Source organism: Hemitrygon akajei, unplaced genomic scaffold, assembly GCF_048418815.1.
Source record: "Hemitrygon akajei unplaced genomic scaffold, sHemAka1.3 Scf000034, whole genome shotgun sequence".
Taxonomy (NCBI): Eukaryota; Metazoa; Chordata; class Chondrichthyes; order Myliobatiformes; family Dasyatidae; genus Hemitrygon; species Hemitrygon akajei.
In genome coordinates this window covers 1,895,092-1,919,179 of record NW_027331920.1, presented here as the reverse complement: position 1 = coordinate 1,919,179, position 24,088 = coordinate 1,895,092, and the positions used below count along the sequence as shown (strand labels likewise).

The 24,088-nt window shown below is 47.0% G+C and overlaps 1 protein-coding gene across 1 annotated transcript; it reads left to right on the top strand.

Annotated features, from left to right (window-relative positions):
• The first annotated feature begins 7,150 nt into the window (after nt 1–7,150).
• On the top strand, nt 7,151–22,488 carry LOC140719976 (E3 ubiquitin-protein ligase TRIM39-like). The gene is made up of 5 exons (XM_073034889.1): nt 7,151–7,259; nt 8,965–8,987; nt 9,075–9,193; nt 21,278–21,500; nt 22,482–22,488. Exons 1-5 carry the CDS (start codon nt 7,152–7,154, stop codon nt 22,486–22,488), a joined length of 480 nt encoding a protein of 159 aa, XP_072890990.1. The 5' UTR covers nt 7,151.
• Nucleotides 22,489–24,088: the final 1,600 nt, after the last annotated feature.

The following is a 24,088-nucleotide window of genomic DNA, read 5'->3' as shown; positions in this document are numbered from 1 at the left end:
AATCCCCGGGCAGGGTCTGGAAAGGGGAACCCACTCCCTGTCCCTGTCCGAGAGGTTCCATATATAACCCTGAGGAGTGGCACAAGTCCCCGGGCAGGGTCTGGAAACGGGAACCCACTCCCTGTCCCTGTCCGAGAGGTTCCATATATAACCCTGAGGAGTGGCACAAGTCCCCGTGCAGGGTCTGGAAAGGGGAACCCACTCCCTGTCCCTGTCCGAGAGGTTCCATATATAACCCTGAGGAGTGCAGACAAGTCCGCGGGCAGGGTCTGGAAAGGGGAACCCACTCCCTGTCCCTGTCCGAGAGGTTCCATATATAACCCTGAGGAGTGGCACAAGTCCCCGGGCAGGGTCTGGAAAGGGGAACCCACTCCCTGTCCCTGTCCGAGAGGTTCCATATATAACCCTGAGGAGTGGCACAAGTCCCCGGGCAGTGTCTGGAAAGGGGAACCCACTCCCTTTTTCAATGAATTCTGGTAAAGCCCCTGGTCCGGATGGTTATACTACTGAATGTTTAAAATCCTTTTCTTATATACTCACTCCTTGGCTTTGTAAAATTTTCAAAGATGCGTTTACTGTAGGTAAATAACCACAATATTTTTATGATGCCTCCATTTCTCCAATTCTTAAAAAAGATAAAGACCCCACTGAATGTGCATCCTATCGGCCAATATCCTTGCTGAATACGGATTCTAAGATTTTTACCAAAATTTAGGCCACCAGATTAGAAAATGTATTACGTCAAATTATCTCTAAAGATCAGACCAGATTTATTAAAAACTGTTGTTCATCTTTTAACATTAGAAAATTAATTAATATAATTTATACTTCTTCATCTAAAATACCAGAACGTCATTTCCTTAGATGCTGAAAAAGTATTCGATAGAGTTGAATGGCTATATTTATTTAATACGTTGTAGAATTTTTATATTAGGTGGGTAAGGGACTTATAAGTTATCATTATATGCTGATGATTTGTTACTATACATATCTGACCCTGAGAGATCTATTCCTGCTATTTCATCCTTGCTTGCTGAGTTTAGTAGCTTTTCTGGCTACAAAATGAATTTTAATAAGAGTGAATTATTTCCATTAAATATGCAAGTTCCAATTTATAAACACTTACCATTTAAAGTTGTCACAGAACATTTTACTTACTTGGGTATTAACATTACCAAGAAACATAAGGGTTTATTTAAAGTTAATTTTTTACCTTTAATTGAACAAATGAAGCAACTTGTTACCAGGTGGTCCCCATTATCTCTGTCATTGGTTGGTCGAATTAATACTATCAAGATGATAGTATTACCCAAATTTTTATATTTATTCCAAGCATTACCAATTTGTATTCCTAAATCTTTTTTTGATATTATTGACTCCAAAATATCCTTGTATGTGTGGCAAAATAAAAATCCTAGATTAAGTAAAAAATATTTACAGAAGCCTAAGAAGGAAGGTGGTTTTGCTTTGCCAAACCTGAGATTTTACTATTGGGCAGTTAATATTCAATATTTAATATTTTGGACACAAGAATCGGTCATAGCACCTTGCCCACAATGGGTAAATTTGGAGTGTAAATCTGTACAAGACTTCTCATTGTTTTCCATTTTAGGATCTTTGCTTGCTTTTGCTTTATCTAAACCGAATAAACAAATAACTAATCCTATATTTAAACATACATTAAGAATATGGTTTCAATTTTGTAAATTCTTTGGCTTGCATAATCAAGCCCTATTATATCTAACTTCCTTTTCCAGCCCTCTTTTAAGGACCAAGCCTTTGTGTTATGGAAAACAAAAGATATAACATGTTTTCATGATCTATTTTTAGAGAACAGTTTTATGTCCTTTGAACAGCTATCCAACCTAAAACTCATTTTTTTAGATACTTGCAAGTTAGAAATTTCTTGAATGTTAGTATTTTCTGAAATTATGTCCAATGGACATGACAGAAAAAATTCTAGCTCTGAATCCTTGCCAGAAGGGTTAAGTAGCCATAATTTATCATATGATCATGAAAATACAGCCAAGAGTATCAGAAATAATTAAGAAGGAATGGGAAAAAGAACTTCACTGTCTTATACCCACAGAACATTGGGAGAAAATTTTACAATTAGTCAATTCTTCTTCTATTTGTGCTAAACATGCCCTAATACAATTTAAGGTTGTTCATAGGGCTCACATGTCCAAGGATAAACTCGCTCGATTTTATTCTTATGTTAATCCAACCTGTGACAGATGTCATTCTGAAGTCGCTTCATTGACCCACATGTCCTGGTCTTGCCCCTGTTTGCAAAATTATTGGAAAGATATTTTTGGTATTATTTCAACAGTTCTGAATATCAAATTGCAACCGCATTCTATTACTGCAACTTTCTGTTTACCAATGGTGGATAATAGTCGTTTATCCCCCCCCAGCCCGGCGGATGATTGCATTTGTTACATAATGGCTAGAAGATCTATCCTATTGAATTGGAAAGAAATTAATCCTCCAACTATATTTTAGTGGTTTTCTCAAACTATTTCTTGTTCGAGTTTAGAAAAAATTACAAGTGTTGTCTTTGACCCTTCAGTTAAATATGAAGAAACTTGGAGACCATTTATTCAACATTTTCATATGAGCTAAACTGACTTTTCCTAAACCTTACTTTTATTATCCATAATTATTTGGATGGAGGTGTGGAGTTATTGACGCTACTGTGTATAATTGATATAATTATATAATTGATATAATACCCATGTCGATTAGGTATTTTTTCTTTTTTTTTTGGGGGGGGGGTTCTTATTTTTTCCATTTTTTGTAACCACTATGAGTTTGGGAGGTTATTATCATCTATTTGTATTTATACCTCAACCTATTAATTATGTACTCTCAAGCTCTTTGTATTCATGTTTCATTTATGTTTGTTTAACATCAATAAAAAGATTTAAATAGAAAGGACTATTCTGAGGAAAGGGTGGAATAGGCGCAACGGGCCGAGTGGCCAGACATGCTCCTGTTACTTATTTTCTAAAGCACGAGTTTACCTTTGCGCCTTATTCTCCCTTGGTTTTCAGCCGTTCGGATTGCACAGGGGAGCGGTGAGAGCTCCGGAGATCCATCGGCAGCCGCTGCGGGGCAGCTCCCGTCTCCCAGCAGGAAGGGACGGGTCTGGGGGACAACTCCAGACAACAGGCCCCGATCCTCGGCGGGGAAAGTCCGGGCGCCCTCCGTGTAGCTGAAACATCTCACGGAATCTCGGCCAGTCTCTTCAGCTCTGCCTTCGAAAGGATTCACGACCCGCCGGTGGTGCAGCCGAAACCCGAGGCTCAGCTCCCGGTCTCCGGCCTCACTCGGCCCCGGTTGCAAACACAGGCCCGGCCGGGCGCTCAGCGTCCCGCCCACTGACACCCCTCAGCCAATGAGAGCATCCCTCTCCCAGCGGTGATCGCTGATTGGCTGTGAGTGTGTCTGAGGACGGGCTGCTGCTGGGAGCTGGAGATGTCAGTCACAGTTTGTTCTCAGAATTAAAGCAAGTTTCCCGAAACTCAAATTGCAAAATAAATTTTATTATCAGAGTCCAGATAAGTCACCACATACAACCCCGAGAAGCATTTTCATGCGGACATACTTAGAAAAAGTATAGAATAGTAACCATAACAGAAGCAGGCAGTGAAAGATCAGCCAGAGTGCTGAAGGTAACAAACTGTGGAAATGCAAATATGCAGAAACAGGATAAATAACAAGAGCATGAAATAACCGCAGCGGCTGCTGATGGATCTCTGGAGCTCTCACCGCTCCCCTGTGCAATCCGACAGGCTGAAGGCCAAGGGAGAACAAGGCACAAAGCTCAACTCGTGATTTAGGAAATAAGAAACAGGTGCAGGCGTTGACATTCGGCCCGTTGCGCTGTTCTGTCCCTCACTCAGAACATGGCTGATCTTTGACCTCAGTGCCACTTTCCTGCAACGTTCCCAACATCGCCGAGCCCCTAAATATGACAGTTTAATTTAGGAAACTTGTGGAGAAAACTCCAAATATTCACCGCAATGTGTTGGGGAAATTTCTCCTCATCTCAGTCCTGCTGAGGTGATCTCGGATTTTGAGTCTGTGATCACTGGTTCCAATGCCCAGCCAGGAGAAACATCATTCCTGCCCCTACCCTGTAAATACCCTGTGAGACTGCGTCTGTCTCAATCAGGAAGCTTCTCCATGTGAACCTTGTGTTAATGAAATTGGTGACAGTTCTTTCAGACCAGCAGCTTTGACCACAAGAACACCAGACAGTGGTCAGCACGGAATGTCCTGCAGTTACTGCAGGAGAAGGACTGGATGGACACAGTGGAGTGGTTCCCTGAGCAGACAGCCCAGACCATCTGGCAGAATGCCTCATCACCAGATCTCACCAACTGGCAGCAACACCTCACCTGTCTGACGGCGAGAAGGCCCCTCCCAGTCTGATCCTTGCTGCATGCCCGGAGATCACTCCCACAGCGCGCTGCCCCGAGATTACTGCAGTGGAGACGAGAGGGCCCCTCCCAGTCTGATCCTTGCTGCATGCCCGGAGATCACTCCCACAGCGCTCTGCCCCGAGATTACTGCAGTGGAGTCGAGACAGTCACTCACCTCTTTGCGGACTGTGGGCTGGCGAAGATCTGTGGAGAAAGATGCAAGGGCCTGTGCCACAGCAGCTGCGTGACAGAAGGCTCACTGATCCTCGGGCTGTTCCCAGGACGCGCAGGAAAACGGACAGCGAGTGCTGCTGGAAGATCATCAACTCAGGGAAAGACGCTCGAAACTTGTTGGCCTGCCATCACATCGAGATGCCGGAGATCAGCGGTTCCCAACCTGGGGTCCACGGTTACTGGTATTGGTCTTTGGCATTAAAAAAAAGTTTGGGAAACCCTGTCATACAGGAATGCTGCCGACAGACACATTCCAGTCTACAGGGACACCATTGGGACTACAGGGATCCTCTACACTGTACAGGGAGTGGCCGGGTTGGCTGAGGAAGCCTCACAGTTATTGTAGTAGTGAACCACCCCGGGGGGGACACATCGCTTCTCCTTTCAGCGCAGGACTTCAACCGTCTTCCAGGGGAAGGTCCTTCCGAACGCAGGGATGAGGCCTTTGGAGATTCAGCTGACGTTTTTGTCGCACTGGGTTTTTAAGAGATGGGGTTGGTAGCCAAACGGCCGACCGTCCTCCGCTCGTAGCCTGGCTTAGACAGTCCATGGCCGCGTTTTCTTATCTGTTGCCCGTTTAATGTGTTTTTGATCCCACACTAACCAGAATTTCCACTGAACACATCGAGCAGCAGAATGTTCATTCTCTGAGACTGCAGCGCGCGTAGTGGACAATCGCGGTACTGCAGGGGATCAGCAGCTCCCCGAAAGTGAAAGCATTCTGAATCAGGAAGTGCTGGGAGTTAACATGGCTTCGAAAGGACCGGTCGAGAGTTTGAGCGAGGAGGCAATTTGTCCCGTCTGCCTGGATTTCTTCACCGATCCGGTATCACTGGAGTGTGGACACAACTTCTGTCGCTCTTGTATCACACGGTATTGGGAAAGGGAGCAGAGAAACTCCTGCCCGGAATGTAGAGAGGTGTTTACTGACCGCACCCTCAGGGTGAATCGGGCCTTAGCAAATCTGGCAGAAAAATTTCGAAATCTAAACCTGAACCCGAAAGGGAAGGAAAGTAAACGTCACTGCGAGGAACATGAGGAAGAACTGAAGCTGTTTTGTGAAACGGACAAGACACTGATCTGTCTGGTCTGTAGAGACGCGCAGGAACACAGAGAGCACCGCTTCAAGCCGATTAAAGAAGCTGTTAAAATCTACACGGTAAAACTAACATTAATTTAATACTTAACACATTTCCTTTCTCCTACGTACCATCACACGAGTCCCCATAACTAACACCTCATTCTCTGCAACTTCCGCCGTCTCCAACGGGATTCTAGCAACTCTCCGTCCCACAGCCCAACTCCGCACCCCGCAACTCTCCGCTCTCTATAAGGATCGCTCCCCGTACTGTATCGCCCTGATCCACTATCTCCTCCCCACTGATCTCCCTCCTGGCACCGACACCTGCAAACGGGACAAGTGCTACACCTGACTCCTAACCTCCTCCCTCGTCACCATTCAGGGCCGCAAACAGCCCGGTTCCTCCCGTTTCTTCCATGGTCGATTGTCCTCTCGTATTAGATTCCTTCTTCTCCAGCTCTTTACCTCTTCCACCTGTCCCCTCTCAGCTTCTCACTTCATCACCCTCCCCCACGTTCCCCCTCACGTTGTCTCACCCGTCACCTGTCAGCTGGTTCTCATCCCCAACCTTTTTATTCTGGCTTCTGTCCCATTCCTTCCCAGTCCTGATGAAGGGTCTCAACCCGAAACACCGACTGTTTATTTGCCCTGAGTAGATGCTGCCTGACTCACTGAGTTCCTCCGGCATTTTGTGTGATAATCGGGTTTGATCACCTGTTTCTTTTGATGCATCTTTGTTTCTATTTCCTTCGCTCTCTGACGTCCAGGATCAGCTAAAATCTTCCTTAGACACTCTCACAAAAAAGAAATCAGACTTCCAGGAAAAGGAGCAGCAACAGAAAGAGAAGATTTCCGGAGTTCAGGTGAGGCTTCCTGAGTGGAATTTCTGATATTACTGTCGAGTTTTGCTGCATTTAATGCAGAATAGCCGAGTATCGCAGCTCCAGTGACCTGGGTCCGATCCTGACCTCTGCTGCTGTCTGTGTGGAGTTTGCATGCTCTCCCTGTGGCCATGACAGTTTCAGACACATCCCAAGGACATACTGGATGAATGGTTAACTACAATTAACCCTGTGAAGGTGGTGGAGGGTGTATGTGAATCAGGTGGGAGTTAATGGGTCATTGAGGGAGAATAGGTTTCAGGAAAATGTGAGGGAAAGGGGTTGATGGGAATGTCTCAGAAGTAGTATGGACCTGAATGGACTGAATGGTCACTTTAATGTCATAAGGAAATACAACACAGCAATGCAGTAAACTAATCTTCACCTTTCATTCGACAGAAACAGTCACACAGAGTTCAGACCCACATCACATCCCAGTTTGCTGAACTGCGCCAGATTATCACTGAGAAAGAGCAGAGCTTACTCAGGGATCTCAGGGAAGAAGAGAAGAGGATTCTCAACCCAATGGAGAAAAATCTTCTTAAGATTCAAGAGAATATAAGGATTATTCAGGAGGAAATCACTAAGTTAAAGGAACAGATGGATCAAAAAGACAGTGTGATGTTTCTCAAGGTGAGGGATTACATTTCAATTTATTTCTGTCAAATTGAACTAAATGAACAGTGGTACATTTGAAATAAACACAGCACAGCGGCCAATTCTACCAAATCAATTGCCGCTGCTGGTGACCTCACACAGAGTGTTCTCCTTGCATGATGCACCTCCAATCACTCCGCTAATGACATTCTAAATATCGGAGATAGATATTCGATCCTTTATCAGCAACATACAATATTTAAATGATGAAATTTCAGCATAATTCATCGTAAATTAAACTGCAATTAATCGGTCAACAAAAGATATGACATCTACCAGTCCCAGGGTCAAAACAGCCCAGAACAAAGAATGAATACGTAACTTATTCCCTTCGCTTTTACCACGTCCCCACTCACGTGACTGGTTATCGTAATAAACACATAACACAGAATACAATGCAGACAGAAAACAGACGTGTTGCTCCTACACACAGCATTTACAAATGGCAGTAAACTGTTTCTCACCAGACAATTGATGCATCTATTCAGGGTTGTTGTCCCAAAACATGACTTCCACAACTTCTGTACATCCCAGGACAGAATGCAATCTTTTCTGAAATGATTTACTCTGATCATAACACAGAGCTGCTGACCGTTTCCTTAATTACCACATTAAATATCCTCTAAAACTCACATTAACTCCCAGTTCCAGTCACAGGCTGTGAGTGTGTCTGGTGCGGTGGGTGTGAGGGTCTCTCTGTCAATTAGTGAGAACAAAGAATGTGACCCACACATCAGACTTATCCATATCCGGTCTCCATCAGATTACAGAAACTTTCACTGTCTCTACTTTTTCGAATTAGTTTTACATGGGATTGTGTCCCATTCTCTGTCATGAGCAGGCCATTTGGTCCATCTTCTATCAGTTTCCCCTCTGTCACAATCCTCCTGCCACCTCCTCACCGCACCCAGCAACAATGCCCCGAGCTCCCTGGTCCCTCACGTGTTTATCCAGCCTCCCCATTACATTCAATCTCTGCTGTTCCATTTCATCCACTCCTGTGGCACTGAGTTCCACATCCTCTTCACTAAATTTCTTGTGGGATTTATTAAAAACCTCCTGGCATTTTATTTTTGACTGAAGGTCTCCCCATAAATAGAAACATGGAAACAAAGAAAACCTACCGCACAATACAGTCTCTTTGGCCCACAGTTCTGTGCCAAACATCTACTCACTTTAGAAATTACCGAGTAAGCCATAGCTCTCTATTTCTCTAAGCTCCATGTACTTGTGTAGGAGTCTTGTGAAAGACCCGATCGCATCCACCTCCACCGTCGTTGCCGGCAGCTCATTCCACCCATTCCAAAACACTTACCCAACATCTCCTCCGTACTACTTCCAAGCACCTGTGTCCTCTCGAGTTCGCCATAATGAGGTACTTCCTCCACCCGCACACAATCACATACATCACTGATCTTAAATTCCTCCATCCTATCTGCCTGACGTCATATCCAGATGATAATGCACAGCCTGTCCTGTCTTTCCTGTCAGTTTCATCCTCTCAGTAATGGTCTAATTTTCAGAAACTTTCCCTGTAATTTTCCCCGTGGTTCTGTATTGCTGGTGTGTGTTTGTGACTGTGGGAGTGGGAATTTTCAACACCTTGTAATGATTTGGATGAAATTCAGGATGTGGACAGAAAGTCCAAGTCTAATCAGATTTGTGCTTTTATTTATTTCAGGAGGAAGCTCATCGGAACAGGAGGTAGGACATGCTCTTTACTGAAACCCTGTATGGATTTGTAAAATAGTTCAAAATTCCAGTTTATCACCAGCAGTTTAATATTTACAGAATCAGTGACGATGTCCAGGAATTGTCAGTGACAGATGAGGCCCTACCGGTTGAAAAATTCGATTGCTTCTATTTGTTGAACACAGTGCTGAGAGAAACACTTGATGCCATTAACCGAGGTAAAACTTACAAAGATTCATTTTTACTTATTCATGAAACACCATTAATTTATAAGCTGAAGCAAGGATTGGCTGTGATAATGGACTGAAGGGGAACTGAAGTTTATTTCACATCAACTCCACCCACTGGGAGGCATCACTGTCACATGGTCAGCTGGAGATGTCAGACCCCTGAACACACCAGCACAGGGTCACAATACAACCAATACACGGGACTGGCAGATGAACCACTGTGTCCTGATCCCAGGCACACTGCACTAACACACCAGGACATGAGTTTGAATCTACCACAGGAGCTGGGAAGTTAATACTGTTTTGATGATATTGTAGGGAATAAAAGCGGGTATCAGTGCGGTGACCGGGATTGTCAGGAAAATACACAAGTCCTCTGTTCCCTGTGAGTGCAGACTCTGACTGACACAGGTCTTCCCCCTTCTGGAACCACAACTCTCACTGTTGTTAGAGGGAGAAGGGGGGAGCAGTAGTGACAGGGGACTCAATTGTCAGGAGACAGACAGGAGAATGTATGGACGTGAATTGGACACCCGAATGGTATGTTGCCTCCTAGGTGCCAGGGTCAGGGATGTCTCCGATCGTGTCTGCAGCATTTAGAGAGGGAGGGAAAACAGCCAGATAACTTGTTGCATTTTGGGACCAATTACATAGGAAGTAAAAACAAAGAGGTCCTGAAAAGAATTTGGAGAGCTTGGTAGAAAGCTCAGAAGCAGCACCCCCAGGGTTGTAATTTCTGGAATGCTGCCTGTGCCACGTGCTGGTGAGGGTAGAAACAGGACAATTGGCAGATAAACCATGGCTGAGAAGATGGTGCTGGGGACAAGGATTCAGATTCTTGGATCATCGGGATCTCTTCTGGTGGAGGAATGACCTGCTCAGAAGGGATGGGTTGCACCTCGACCCGAGAGAGAACAATATTCTCGGTGAGAGAGGTTTCATAGAGCTTTTGGGTAGGATTTAAACTAATTTGGTGGTGGTGGGGGGGCGGTTGGAACTGGATTGAAGGGAGAGGACTGATGGTAAAAATGCAAAGATTGCGTGCAGTCAGACTGTCAGATATGGCGGACAGATGCGAGGAGAAAATTACAGCCAGCAAGGTGAGTATCAGTGCATTAGGGATGCAGAATTAAAAAGGGTAGCAGATACAGTACACAAAGTGTTATATCTCAATGCATGGAGTATGAGAAATAAGGTGGATGATCTTGTTGCACTATTACCGATTGTCAGGTATGATGTTGTGGCCATCACGGAATCGTGGCTGAAGGATGGTTGTAGTTGGGAGCTGAATGTCCAAGGTTACACAATGTATCGGAGGAAGGAAGGAAGGCTGATGGGGTGGTGTGGCTCTGCTGGTAAATCAGCAGCAAGATGTGACATAGGATTGGAAGATGTTGAATCTTGTGGGTTGAGGTAAGGAATTGCAAAAGTAAAAATGACACTGACACCAGTCATATACAGGCCTCCCAACAGTCAGTGGGTTGGGGCCCACAGATTACAACTGGAAATAGAAAAGGCTGATGAAAAGGACAATGTTATGATAATCATGGGAGATTTCAACATGCAGGTCAATTGGGAAAATCAGGTTGGTAAAGGATCTCAAGAGAGTGAGTTTGTTGAATGCAATGTGATGGCTTTCTAGAGCAGTTTGTCGTTGAGCCTACTCGGGGAACAGCTCTACTGCATTGGGTGTTATGTATTTAACCAGAGGAGAGTAGTTAAAAGAAACCTTAGGAGGCAGTGCTCACAACATGCTGAGTTCAACTTGAAATTTGATGAGGAGAAAGTAAAGCCTGACATTGGAGTATTTCAGAGAAGTAAAATAAATTACAGTGGTCTGAGAGAGAAGTTGGCCAAAGCAAATTGGAAGGAGATGCTGGCAGGGATGAGAGCAGAGCAGAAATGGTGTCAGTTTCTGGGAAAATGAGGAAGGTGAAGGATAGATGTATTCCAAAAATAAATACTCAAATGGCAAAATAGTAAAACCGTGGCTGACAAGGGAAGACAAGTTAATGTAAAGTCAAAAGAGAGGGCATACAACTAAACAAAAATTAGCAGGAAGACGGAGGATTGGGAAGCTTTTAAATATCTACAGAGAGGAACTGAAAGAATGATTAGGATGAATAAAATAAACAAGAAATTGATTTGAATTCAATTGACTTTATTACTTACATCCTTCATATACATGAGGATTAAAAATCTTTATGGTACATCTCCGCCTAAATGTGCAATGTGCAATTTATAGTAATTTATGATGAATAATATGTACAACAGGCTGGTTTATATAACATAGAAATTCAGTTGTGTCAGCATGAGTTAATCAGTCTGATGGCCTGGTTGAAGAAGCTGTCCCAGAGCCTGTTGCTCCTGGCTTTTAATCTGTGATTCAGAATAGCATTCAATTCAAGAGCAGGGATGTGAAGCTGAGGCTTTATAAGGCACTGGTGAAGCCTCACCTTGAGTATTGTGAACAGTTTTTCTAAGAAAAGATGTGCTGGCATTGCAGAAGGTTCATTTCATAAGGATAATTCCAGGAATGAAAGGGTTATCATAAGAGGAACGTTTGATAGCTCTGTGTCTGTACTCGCTGGAATTTAGAAAGATGGGGAGGGGATCTTATTGAAACCTTTCGAATGTTGAAAGGCCCAGACAGAGTAGATGTGGAAAGGATGTTTCCCATGGTGGTGGAGTTTAGGACAAGAGGGCACTACCTCAAGATAGAGGGGGGTCTATTTAAAACAGATGCGAAAAAATTTGAGCCAGCGGCTGGTGAATTTGTGGAACTTGTTGTGTGTATTTAAGGCAGAGCTTGATAGGTTCTAGATTGGACACAGCATCAAAGGTTATGGGGAGAAAACCAGGGAGTGCGGCTGAGGAGGGAAAAAATGGATCAGCCATGATTGAATGGCAAAGCAGACTCGATAGGCAAATGGCCTAATTCTGCTCCTATGTCTTATGGTGATCAGACCACTACATTGAAGCATTGTGAGAATGAGCTCGGACACACCAACAAGCATTGACATGGGTCAAGATTTCATCTCGGGAGAAGCACACACAGCATAACCGGCCTGGCAAAGCTCCCTCACACACATACACAGGAAGGACTGGCAGATTGTAGTCAGAGCCTCAGCAATGTACGTAGTTATTTCCCTCAGTAACCTGGAAACCAATCTCTTCAGAGACAGTCATTTATTCATTTAAACTACTTAATCAAGTGTGACACACAGCCACAGAAATAGGCACAAATTCCCATTCAGGATTGAAATCTGCCGTCCTTACCCAGTCTGTCTGTTCTGTGGCACTGAGCTGCCCTCTGACGTGACGTCACATCAACACTTCAGAGACAGACTCCGGGGTGAGATTCCTCAGGAGGATGATCTGGGAGGGTTTGATGGATGTTGAACCCACGGCCCACTTCATCAATCTGCAAGACTAAGATGTCTTCTTGAGCATGGCCCATTTGTGTGTGTTTGCCCCCCCCCCCCATCCCTCTAACCATTTCCCATCTGTGTACCTGCCCAAATTTATTTTAAAATATTTTATTTTTACCTGTTTCTACAGCGTCTGAGGGCAAATTCCATTTACCAACCTCCCTCTCTGTGAGAATGTTACCCGATAGACCACTCAGAAAAATTTCCCGTCTCACTTTCAATCTGAGGCCTCTGGTTCTGTACTCCCATTTCTTGGAAAAAGAAACGTTATTTAAGCTCCTTATGAATTATTTACCTTGATAAGGGGTCATATCTGAACATCCGACACTACAGCTGAATAGCCCAAGCTTATCCACTCTCTGCTTTTAACCCAAGCCCCCAGTCCTGGTAACATCCTCCTGAAGCCTCCTGTCCAGTGTAATGACATCCTCCCCATATTCGGGAACCGGAAATGCAGACAATGCTCCAAGTGTGGTCTATCATCGACATCAAAGGCCTTGCTGAATTTCATGTGGACAGTGTGGAATAGGCTGATGAATACAGGACTGAAGGTGTTTTTTTAGATTGGGACAAGAAGGGCGGTGTGGGAGCTAAATTCTGAAGGAAGGCAGTTCTGTAAAAAACTTTGCGTACAAGAACGGCGAGACTGCGCAGGACAGCGCGGAGTGTTTAAAAAGATGACCACCGTATACAGCGGGCAGCGGAGTGGGTGGCAGCAGAGTGTAGGGCTTTGGCTCAACGGGCTTAGACGGTAACGGGAAGAGGCGAGAGCGAGGCACCGACTCTTTTTCTCCCCTTGGCAAATCGGCCCGGACGGATGGGGTAATAGCAGGGCACATTAGCTAACGGTTTAAAAAGTTTGTGTACTTGGCGAAGTAAGTGGGTGAGTTGACCTATCTTTCTTTGTTTCATTCCTGTAGAATTAGGTAGCATGTCTGCAGGGTTAGTGCTTTGTTCAGGGTGTCAGATGTGGGAATCCTGGGAGACCTCCAGCCTCCCTGATAGCCACATCTGCACCAGGTGAACCGAGATTCAGCTCCTCGGAGACCGTGTTAGGGATCTGGAGCTGCAGCTTGATGACCTACTGCTTATTAGAGAAAATGAAGAGGTGATAGACAGGAGCTACAGGGAGGTAGTCATCCTAGGCTACAGGGGTCAGAAAACTGGGTGACTGTCAGGAGAGGGAAGGGAAATGCCCAGATAGTGGAGAGCACCCCTGTGGCTGCCCCCCTCAGCAACAAGTATATCGTTTCGGATGCTGTTGAGGGGGATGACCTGACAGGGGACGGCCACGGTGACCGGGTCTCTGGCACTGAGCCTGGCGCTGTTGTGCAGGAGGGAAGGAGGGAGAAGAGGAATGCAGTAGTCAGAGGGGATTCCATAGTCAGGGGAACAGACAGGAGATTCTGTGAGCCTGGTAGAGATACCCGCATGGTGTGCTGCCTCCCAGGTGCCAGGGTATGGGATGTCTCGGATCGGGTCCAGAATATCCTGAAGGGAGAGGGCGAGTAGCCAGCTGTCTTGGTACATGTTGGTACCAATGACATAGAGAGGAAAAGGGAGGAGGTCCTGAAGAGAGATTTCCGGGAGTTAGGAATGAAGCTGAGAAGCAGGACCTCCAGGGTAGTAATCTCAGGATTGCTACCTGTGCCAATTGCTAGCGAGGGCAAGAATAGTAGGATCAGGCAGATGACTGCGTGGCTGAGAGACTGGTGCAGGGGGCAGGGCTTCAGATTCTTGGATCATTGGGATCTCTTCTGGGGGAAGTATTACCTGTTCAAAAAGGACGGGTTACACCTGAACCATAGCGGGAATGTTTAATAGAGCTGTTAGGGAGGGTTTAAACTCATTTGGCAGGGGGATGGTAAACCGGAATGGTAAAGTGGAAGAGGGGGAAAACAGAAATAAATCTAAGATAGTGAGTAGGAAAGATGTCAGGAAGGACAGGCAGGTGATGGAGCAAATTTGCAGCCATTGGGATGAGTTGCAGTGCAATCAAAACAAAGAGTACCAAATACTGGACTTAAGGTGTTATACTTAAATACACACAGCATAAGGAATAAAGTGGATGATCTTGTCGTACAGCTACAGATTGGCAAGTATAATTTTGTGGCCATCACTGAGACGTGGCTAAAGGATGCATGTCTCTGAGAGCTGAACGTCCAAGGATACACGGTGTATCGGAAGGATAGGCAGGTAGGCAGAGGGGGTGGCGTGGTTTTATTGGCAAGAAATGATATTAAATCATTAGAAAGAGGTGACATAGGATCGGAAGGTGCAGAATCTTTCTGGGTTGAGCTAAGAAATAGCAGGGGTAAAAGGACCCTGATGGCAGTTATCTACAGGCCTCCTAACAGCTGCAGTGAGGTGGACTACAAATTACAACAGGAAATAGAAAAGTCTTGCCAGAAGGGCAGTGTTATGATAATTGTGGGGGATTTTAACATGCGAGTGGATTGGGAAAATCAGGTCGACACTGTATCTCAAGAGAGAGAATTAGTAGAATGTCTACGAGATGGCTTTTCATAACAGCCTGTTGTTGAGCCCACTGGGGGATCAGAGGTACTGGATTGGATATTGTGTAATGAACCAGAGGTGATTAGAGAGATTGAGGTGAAGGAACCGTTAGGAGACAGTGATCGTAACATGATTGAGTTCACTGTGAAATTTGAGAAAGAGAAGCCGAAATCCGATGTGTCGGTATTTCAGTGGAGTAATGGAAATTACAGTGGGATGAGAGAGGAACTGGCCAAATTTGACTGGAAAGGGACACTAGCGGGAGGACGGCAGAGCAGCAGTGGCTGGAGTTTATGCGAGAAGTGAGGAAGGTGCAACACAGATATATTCCAAAAAAGAAGAAATTTTCGAATGGAAACACGATGCGACCGAGGCTGACAAGAGAAGTGAAAGCCAAAGTAAAAGCATGGAGAGGGCATTCAAGGATCAAAAATTAGTGGGAAGACAGAGGATTGGGAAGTTTTTAAAAGCTTACAAAAGGAAACTACGATGGCCATTAAGAGGGAAAAGATGATCTATATAAGGAAGCTAGCAAATAATATCAAAGAAGATACTTAAAGCTTTTTCAAGTATATAAAGAGTAAAAAACGGGTGAGAGTGGATATAGGACCGATAGAAAATGATGCTGGAGAAATTGTAATGGGAGATAAGGAGATGGCTGAGGAACTGAACGAGTACTTGCATCAGTCCTCACTGAGGAAGATATCAGCAGTATACCGGACACTCAAGGGTGTCAGGGAAGAGAAGCGTGCGCAGTCACAATTACGACAGAGAAAGTACTCAGGAAGCTGAATAGTCTAAGGGTAGATAAATCTCCAGGACCAGATGGAATGCACCCTTGTGTTTTGAAGGAAGTAGCTGTGGAGATCGCGGAGGCATCAGCAATGATCTTTCAAAAGTCAATAGATTCTGGCATGGTTCCGGAGGAGTGGAAGATTGTAAATGCCACTCTGGTATTTAAGAAAGGGGCAAGGAAGCAAAATGTAAATTATAGACCTGTTAGCTTAAGAAATGGTTGGGAGGTTTCTGGAGTCAATTGTCAAGGATGAGGTTACGGAGTCATATGACAAGATAGGCCAAACTCAGCATGGTTTCCTTAAAGGAAAATCCTGCCTGACAAACAAGATAAGAGCCCATGGAATTACGGGAAATTTACATATGTGGATAGATCGTTGGCGGATTGGCAGGAAACAGAGAGTGGGAATAAAGGATCCCATTCTGGTTGTCTGCCGGTTACCAGTGGTGTTCCACAGGGGTCCTTGTTGGGGCCGTTTCTTTTTACGTTGTATATCAACGATTTGGATTATGGAATAGATGGCTTTGTGGCTAAGTTTGTTGATGATACGAAGATAGGTGGAGGGGACGGTAGTGCTGAGGAAACAGAGAGTCTGCAGAGAGACTTGGATAGATTAGGAGAATGGTCAAAGAAGTGGCAAATGAAATACAATGTTGAAAAGTGTATGGTCATGCACGTTGGTAGAAGAAATAAACGGGCTGACTATTATTTAAATGGAGAGAGAATTCAAAATTCTGAGATGTGTTACGAACACCGTAACTGGGTCACTTACCAGCAAAGATAGAGAGGTCGGTTGAAGTCTGATGGTACTATTTTTAACAGTATTTATTGGTAAAAATACACAAAAATAATATCAATGCAAACATACAGATAATATACATCGTCAATACTAAATCTAAAAGTGCGGGTATAATAATAATCAATAAGAAATAACTATCGTTGTCTAGGGGATAATGTATTGTCCGATGGAAATATAAAAGTCACTCAGTTCATGCAGGCTTCAGCATTTGGTTGGAGTCAAGAGAGAGTTTTTAGAAACTTGCCAGCTTTTCCTTTTTATGATGTCGATCCTTCGAAATTTCGTTGGTGGCCTCTTCTTTAGCGAAGCCGTTCTTCCGTGGTAAGGCCCCAATCCCAGGCAACGGGAAAGGACGCACGCGAGCCCTCCACCGGCTGTCGCTATTAAACGCTGTCACGGGATTTCTAACATTTCTCCTGGAGCGTCTCAAGGGGTTGTTTCCCAGACCCGCTTTTATCCTTACTCACAGGGTCTCAGGTGTCAATCAGGTTGGGATGATGCAATCCCTCAACCAGCCCACTCCGGTCATTCCCTGAGGGCTTCAATGAATAGTACAGTACTCAATACATAATTCCGTCTCCAAGAGACAATGGCCGTTATCCGTGGCTTTGTCTTGCTGAGGGGCCAGGACCCATTGCAAAAACCTTGAGGATTCTCTCTCATTTCCTGGGTCCCAGACCCGAATTAAAAGCCATCTTGCGATTCTCAAGAAGGAGGGGACGAATTTGTACCCTTCGGCCTGTGAGAGTTGTTGCACATTCGGAACAGATGCAATGGGACTTGGGAGTGCTCGTGCAGGATACCCTTAAGGTTAACCTCCAGGTTGAGTCGGTGGTGAAGAAGGCGAATGCAATGTTGGCATTCATTTCTAAAGGAATAGAGTATAGGAGCAGGGATGTGATGTTGAGGCTCTATAAGGCATTGGTAAGAGCTCACTTGGAATACTGTGTGCAGTTTTGGGCTCCTTATTTAAGAAAGGATGTTCTGACATTGGAGAGGGTTCAGAGAAGATTGACTAGAATGATTCCGGGAATGAGAGGGTTAACATATGAAAAACATTTGACCGTTCTTGGACTGTACTCCTTGGAGTTTAGAAGAATGAGGGGGAACTTCACAGAAATATTTCAAATGTTAAAATGCATGGACAGAGTGGTTGTGGCAAAGTTGTTTCCCATGGCGGGGGAGTTTAGTACGAGAGGACATGACTTAAGGATTGAAGGGCGACCATTCAGAACGGAGATGTGAAGAAATTTTTTTAGCCAGAGGGTGGTGAATCTGTGAATTTCTTGCGGCAGTGGAGGCCAGGTCATTGGGTGTATTTAAGACAGAGATTGATAGGTATGTGAGTAGCCAGGGCATGAAAGGTCATGGTGAGAAGGTGGGGGAGTGGGACAAAATGGGAGAATGGATCAGCTCATGATAAAATGGCGGAGCAGATTCGAAGGGCCGAATGGCCGGCTTCTGCTGCTTTGTCTTATGGTCTTATTTGAATGCACCAGTATACAGAATGAGGATCTTGTAGCACAGGTAGAGTTTGGCAGGTACAAACTTAGGCAGGTACGACTTTGGTCGAAGGAATAAAAGCAGAGACAATTCTGTAAACAGGGTGAAATTCAAAAATCAGAGGTGCAAAGGGACATGGGTGTCCTTGTGCAGGATTCCCTGAAGGTTAACTTGCAGTTTGTGTCAGTGGTAAGATTGGCAAACTCAATGTTTGCTTTCATTTCGAGAGGATTAGAATACAAGAACAAAGATGTAATTCTGAGGTTTTATAAGGCATTGGTCAGACCACACTTGGAGTATTGTGAGCAGTTTTGGGTCCCTTCTATTGGAAAACGTACTGGCATTGGAGAGGGTCCAGAAGATTCACAAGAATGATTCTGGGAATGAAAGAATTAACATGTGAGGACTGTCTGATGGTTCTGGGCCTGTACTCACGGGAGTTTAGAGGAATGTCTGATTTATTATCTCCATCAACCCTATTCTCCCGCCTCCTCCCCATAACATTGGAGACACTGACCAATCAAGAAGTTTACTTATTAACTTCTGCTTTAAAAATCAAACATGAGAAACTCTGCAGATGCTGGTAATCCAAGTTACACAGGTCCTGATGAAGGGTCTCGTCAGAATTCTCTGACACCTGTCTGGAGAGAGTTGATGTTGGGAGGATGTGGGTGGGTCGAGAACGGTAAGCACAGCCTCCGTCTTTAGGGATGTCCATTTAGGACAGAGATGAGGAGGAATTCCTTTATCCACAGGATAGTGAATCTCCCACAGGCAGCTGTGGAGGCCAAATAATTGAGTATATTTAAAGCAGAGTAACACACACAAATTGTTGGGGGAACAGCAGGCAGGGAAGTTTCTATGGAAAAGAGTAAACAGTCGATGGTTCAGACTGAAACACTTCATCAGGACCTGTGTTGCTGAAGGGTTCCTGCAAATTCATCCCCTGTCCTAATGAGGGGCTGCGGGGGATGGGGTTCTGGGAAAGGGGACAAAGTCATCCCCATCTGCCATCTTTGCCCCCTCTAGCTTCTCATTACGTCTACACACACAGTTCACCCACGGGGTTTCCACCCCTCCCCCTCCTGGTTCAATCTGCCATTCATTTCTCCCTTACTGGTTCCCATTATCACCTCCTTTACTGTCTCAAACCATCACACTGCCCAACTTCACACTCACAAATGAATGTGAACATTGTATGACGGGCCTGTTCCTGTGCTGTACTGTTCTATGTCCTCTGTTCCCAGTTTCGAAGAATGAGAGGAGATCTCATGGAAACACAAAATTCTTTCAGGGGTCAACAGGCAGGAGTGAGGGAGGATGTTTCTCCTGTCTGAGGAGTCAAGGACCAGGGGTCTCTCTGCTCTCCATCCAGCGGAAAACCCTTGTGGAGACATTAGTTGTCCACCCGCTTTTGTCGAGTCAAAGGTTAAAGTCTCCCCCCGATCAACGGGGCCGCGCAGCCCGAGTCTCCCCCCCCGATCCCCGGGGCCGCTCTGCCCGAGTCTGCCCCCGATCCCCGGGGCCGCGCTGCCCGAGTCTCCCCCCGATCCCCGGGGCCGCTCTGCCCGAGTCTCCCCCCGATCCCCGGGGACGCGCTGCCCGAGTCTGCCCCCCGATCCCCGGGGCCGCGCTGCCCGAGTCTCCCCCCGATCCCCGGGGCCGCGCTGCCCGAGTCTCCCCCCATCCCCGGGGCCGCGCTGCCCGAGTCTCCCCGATCCCCGGGGCCGCGCTGTCCGAGTCTGCCCCCGATCCCCGGGGCCGCGCTGCCCGAGTCTCCCCCCGATCCCCGGGGCCGCTCTGCCCGAGTCTCCCCCCGATCCCCGGGGACGCGCTGCCCGAGTCTGCCCCCCGATCCCCGGGGCCGCGCTGCCCGAGTCTCCCCCCGATCCCCGGGGCCGCGCTGCCCGAGTCTCCCCCCATCCCCGGGGCCGCGCTGCCCGAGTCTCCCCGATCCCCGGGGCCGCGCTGTCCGAGTCTCCCCCCGATCCCCGGGGCCCCGCTGTCCGAGTCTCCCCCCGATCCCCGGGGCCGCGCTGCCCGAGTCTCCCCCCGATCCCCGGGGCCGCGCTGCCCGAGTCTCCCCCCGATCCCCGGGGCCGCGCTGCCCGAGTCTCCCCGATCCCCGGGGCCGCGCTGCCCGAGTCTCCCCCCGATCCCCGGGGCCGCGCTGCCCGAGTCTCCCCCCCCGATCCCCGGGGCCGCGCTGTCCGAGTCTCCCCCGATCCCCGGGGCCGCGCTGCCCGAGTCTCCCCCCGATCCCCGGGGCCGCGCTGCCCGAGTCTCCCCCCCCCCCCGATCCCCGGGGCCGCGCTGTCCGAGTCTCCCCCCGATCCCCGGGGCCGCGCTGTCCGAGTCTCCCCCCGATCCCCGGGGCCGCGCTGCCCGAGTCTCCCCCCGATCCCCGGGGCCGCGCTGCCCGAGTCTCTCCCCGATCTCCGGGGCCGCGCTGCCCGAGTCTCCCCCCGATCCCCGGGGCCGCGCTGTCCGAGTCTCCCCCCGATCCCCGGGGCCGCGCTGCCCGAGTCTCCCCCCGATCCCCGGGGCCGCGCTGCCCGAGTCTCCCCCCCCCGATCCCCGGGGCCGCGCTGTCCGAGTCTCCCCCCGATCCCCGGTGCCGCGCTGCCCGAGTCTCCCCCCGATCCCCGGGGCCGCGCTGCCCGAGTCTCCCCCCCCCCGATCCCCGGGGCCGCGCTGTCCGAGTCTCCCCCCGATCCCCGGGGCCGCGCTGCCCGAGTCTCCCCCCGATCCCCGGGGCCGCGCTGCCCGAGTAGCCCCCCGATCCCCGGGGCCGCGCTGCCCGAGTCTCCCCCCGATCCCCGGTGCCGCGCTGCCCGAGTCTCCCCCCGATCCCCGGGGCCGCGCTGTCCGAGTCTCCCCCCGATCCCTGGGGCCGCGCTGTCCGAGTCTCCCCCCCCGATCCCCGGGGCCGCGCTGTCCGAGTCTCCCCCCGATCCCCGGGGACTCGCTGCCCGACTCTCCCCCCGATCCCCGGGGACTCTCTAATTCTCTGCTTCTCCCCCCAGTCTCTGTCACCCTGGATGTGGAAACGGCGAATCCGTATCTCGAGGTGTCTGAGGATCGGAAGAGTGTGAGACGGACCCGGACCTGGAGGAATCTCCCTGACACCGGGAAGAGATTCACAAACCGGCCTTGTGTGCTGGGATCGGAGGGATTCACATCGGGGAGACATTACTGGGAGGTGGAGGTGACGGGGAATCAGGACTGGTGTCTGGGAGTCGCCGCAGAGTCTGTGAAGAGGAAGGGATGGTTCAGTCTGAGTCCGGAGACCGGATTCTGGGTCATCAGGCGGGTTGATGACGTGTTATATCGGGATTGTGACGTGTCCGGTATCCCCTCCCCCGAGTCCCGTCTCGCTGCCGGTCCCATCCCCGGGAGGGTGGGAGTTTATCTCAGTTACGAGTCCGGGACAGTTTCATTTTACAACGCGGAGACCAAGTCCCATCTCCACACCTTCACTGGGAATAAATTCACGGGGAAACTTTATCCTTTCTTCCGGACTGGGGATGAAAACCAGTGGCTGAGAATCTGCTCCGGTTCCGCTCCGGGTCTGTAAACGGGTCGGGTCCCGGGACCGGCGTCAGGAGTAAAGTCCCTGTAAATATAAATGTGCGGAGAGTGCAGCTAAATACGTGGCTAAGGAGATGGTGCAGGAGGGAGGGCTTCATGTTTCTGGACAATTGGGCTTTGTTCCCGGGAAGGTGGGGCCTGTTCCGACGGGACGGTTTGCCCCTGAACTGGAGGGGGACCAACATCCTTGCGGGTAGATTTGCCAGTGCTGCTCGGGGGGAGGGGGTAAAAAAGATTTGCAGAGGGAGGGGAACCGGAGTGTTAGAGCAGATAGTGAGGTGGAGGAGGATAAAGGTCATGCGAGGACTGCATGTATAGACAGAAATCAAAGGTTTGTACATTAGGTTGTAAATTAATTTTCAGAGCTTTAGAAATTGTAGAAAATAAAGATTTCCAAAAAGATTTTGATGAAGAACATGACCAGAACATATGTGAAAAAGTGGCTACTTCAGTTTTACACCTATCGCAATAATTGTCTATGTTAGGACATATTTTGGATAGTCTCTCCTTTGTTAAATAGTAACAGTGAACAATTTTAAATTGATTAAACACTGATTGGCACATATCAAAGCAGAATTGACCATCTTCATTAACAAAGGTCATATTAAGTTCTCTCTCCCAATGTTGTTCAAATTTTAGTGATTAAGGGGATCTGTTTTTTGCTTTTATTTATTTTTATTTTCCTTTATTTTGTGATGGTCGATTGATGACTTTTGAAGAGTTAATTAGCAAATATTCTCTCTCTCATACACACTCTGCAATATCTTCAGGTTTGACATTTTTTAGAAACATAATTATCTAAGTTTCCATATATGCAAGAATCTGATTTGTTGGATACCATTTTGAATATGAATCATTTAGTAAGAGAATTTGTAATTCTCATTGGCAGAATTTATCATTTATTTTTAATACATTGATACAAAAAGATAATCTCCCACATAAGGTTTATACATGATAGAAATATTCATTGTTTCAGACGTGATAGAGGGGGAGGGATGAAAGGGGGAGGAGTGGCATTACTAGTCAGGGAAAATATCACAGCTGTGCGTAGACAGGACAGCCCGGAGGGCTTGTCTACAGAGGCCATATGGGTGTAGCTGAGGAACGGGAAAGGTGTGACCACACTAATAGGGGTGTATTATAGACCGCCCAATAGTCAGAGAGAATTGGAGGAGCAATTCCATATAAATATAGTAGACCGATGTAAGAAACAGGAAGTTGTAATAGGGGATTTTAACTTTCCACATATTGACTGGGACTCCCAAACTGTAATAGGGCTAGATGGCTTGGAGTTTGTCAAATGTTTTCAGGATTTTTTTCTAAATAAATATTTAGAGGTACCTACGAGAGAGGATGCAATACTCGATCTCCTATTAGGAAACCAGACAGTCAGGTGACAGAAGTATGTGTAGGCGAACATTTTGGGTCCAGTGACCATAATGTCATCAGTTTCAAGTTAATTCTGGATAAGGATGGGTCTGGTCCTCGAGTTGAGGTTCTAAATATCAGAAGGGCTAATTTTGTGGAAATGAAAAAAGATCTAGGAAGAGTGGATTGGGGTAATTTTTTTTTTTCCTGACAAGGATGTGTTCAGTAAGTGGAAGGCCTCCAAATGTGAAATTTTGAGGGTGCAGAGTTTGCATTTTCCTGCCAGGATTAAAGACAAAGTTAACAGGCATAGGGAACCTTGGTTTTCAAGGGATATTGGCGATCTGGTTAAGAGAAAGAGAGAAGTGTACAGCAGGTATAGGCAACAAAGAGCAAATGAGTTACTTGAAGAGTATAGAAAACGTAAGAAAATACTAAAGAAGTAAATCAGGAAGGAAAAAAAAGACATGAGGTGGCTTTGGCAGATAATGTGAAGGAAAACCTGAAGGGTTTCTACAAGTATATTAAGCGTAAAAGGATAGTAAGGGACAAAATTGGTCCCCTAGAAGATCAGAGTGGTCGTCTATGTGTGGAGCCTTACGAGATGGGGGAGATCTTAAACAGTTTTTTTGCATCGGTATTTACTCAGGAAACTGGCATAGTGTATATGGAAGGAAGGGAAACAAGCAGTAGTGTCATGGAACATTTGTAGATTAAAGAGGAGGAGGTGCTTGCTGCCTTACAGCGCATAAAGGTAGATAAATCCCCCGGGCCTGACTTGACCTTGAGACTTCTCGGACCTTGAGAGAGACTAGAGTAGAAATTGCAGGGGCCTGACAGAAATATTTAAAATGTCCTCAGCCACGGGTGCAGTGCCG

Excerpts from the sequence above, each read along its gene's own strand:
- LOC140719976 (XM_073034889.1), top strand. The coding sequence starts at position 7,152 with ATGGAGAAAAATCTTCTTAAGATTCAAGAGAATATAAGGATTATTCAG. Across the intron at positions 7,260-8,964 it reads ACAGTGTGATGTTTCTCAAG|GAGGAAGCTCATCGGAACAG; the intron begins GTGAGGGATTAC and ends TATTTATTTCAG. Across the intron at positions 8,988-9,074 it reads GAAGCTCATCGGAACAGGAG|AATCAGTGACGATGTCCAGG; the intron begins GTAGGACATGCT and ends TAATATTTACAG.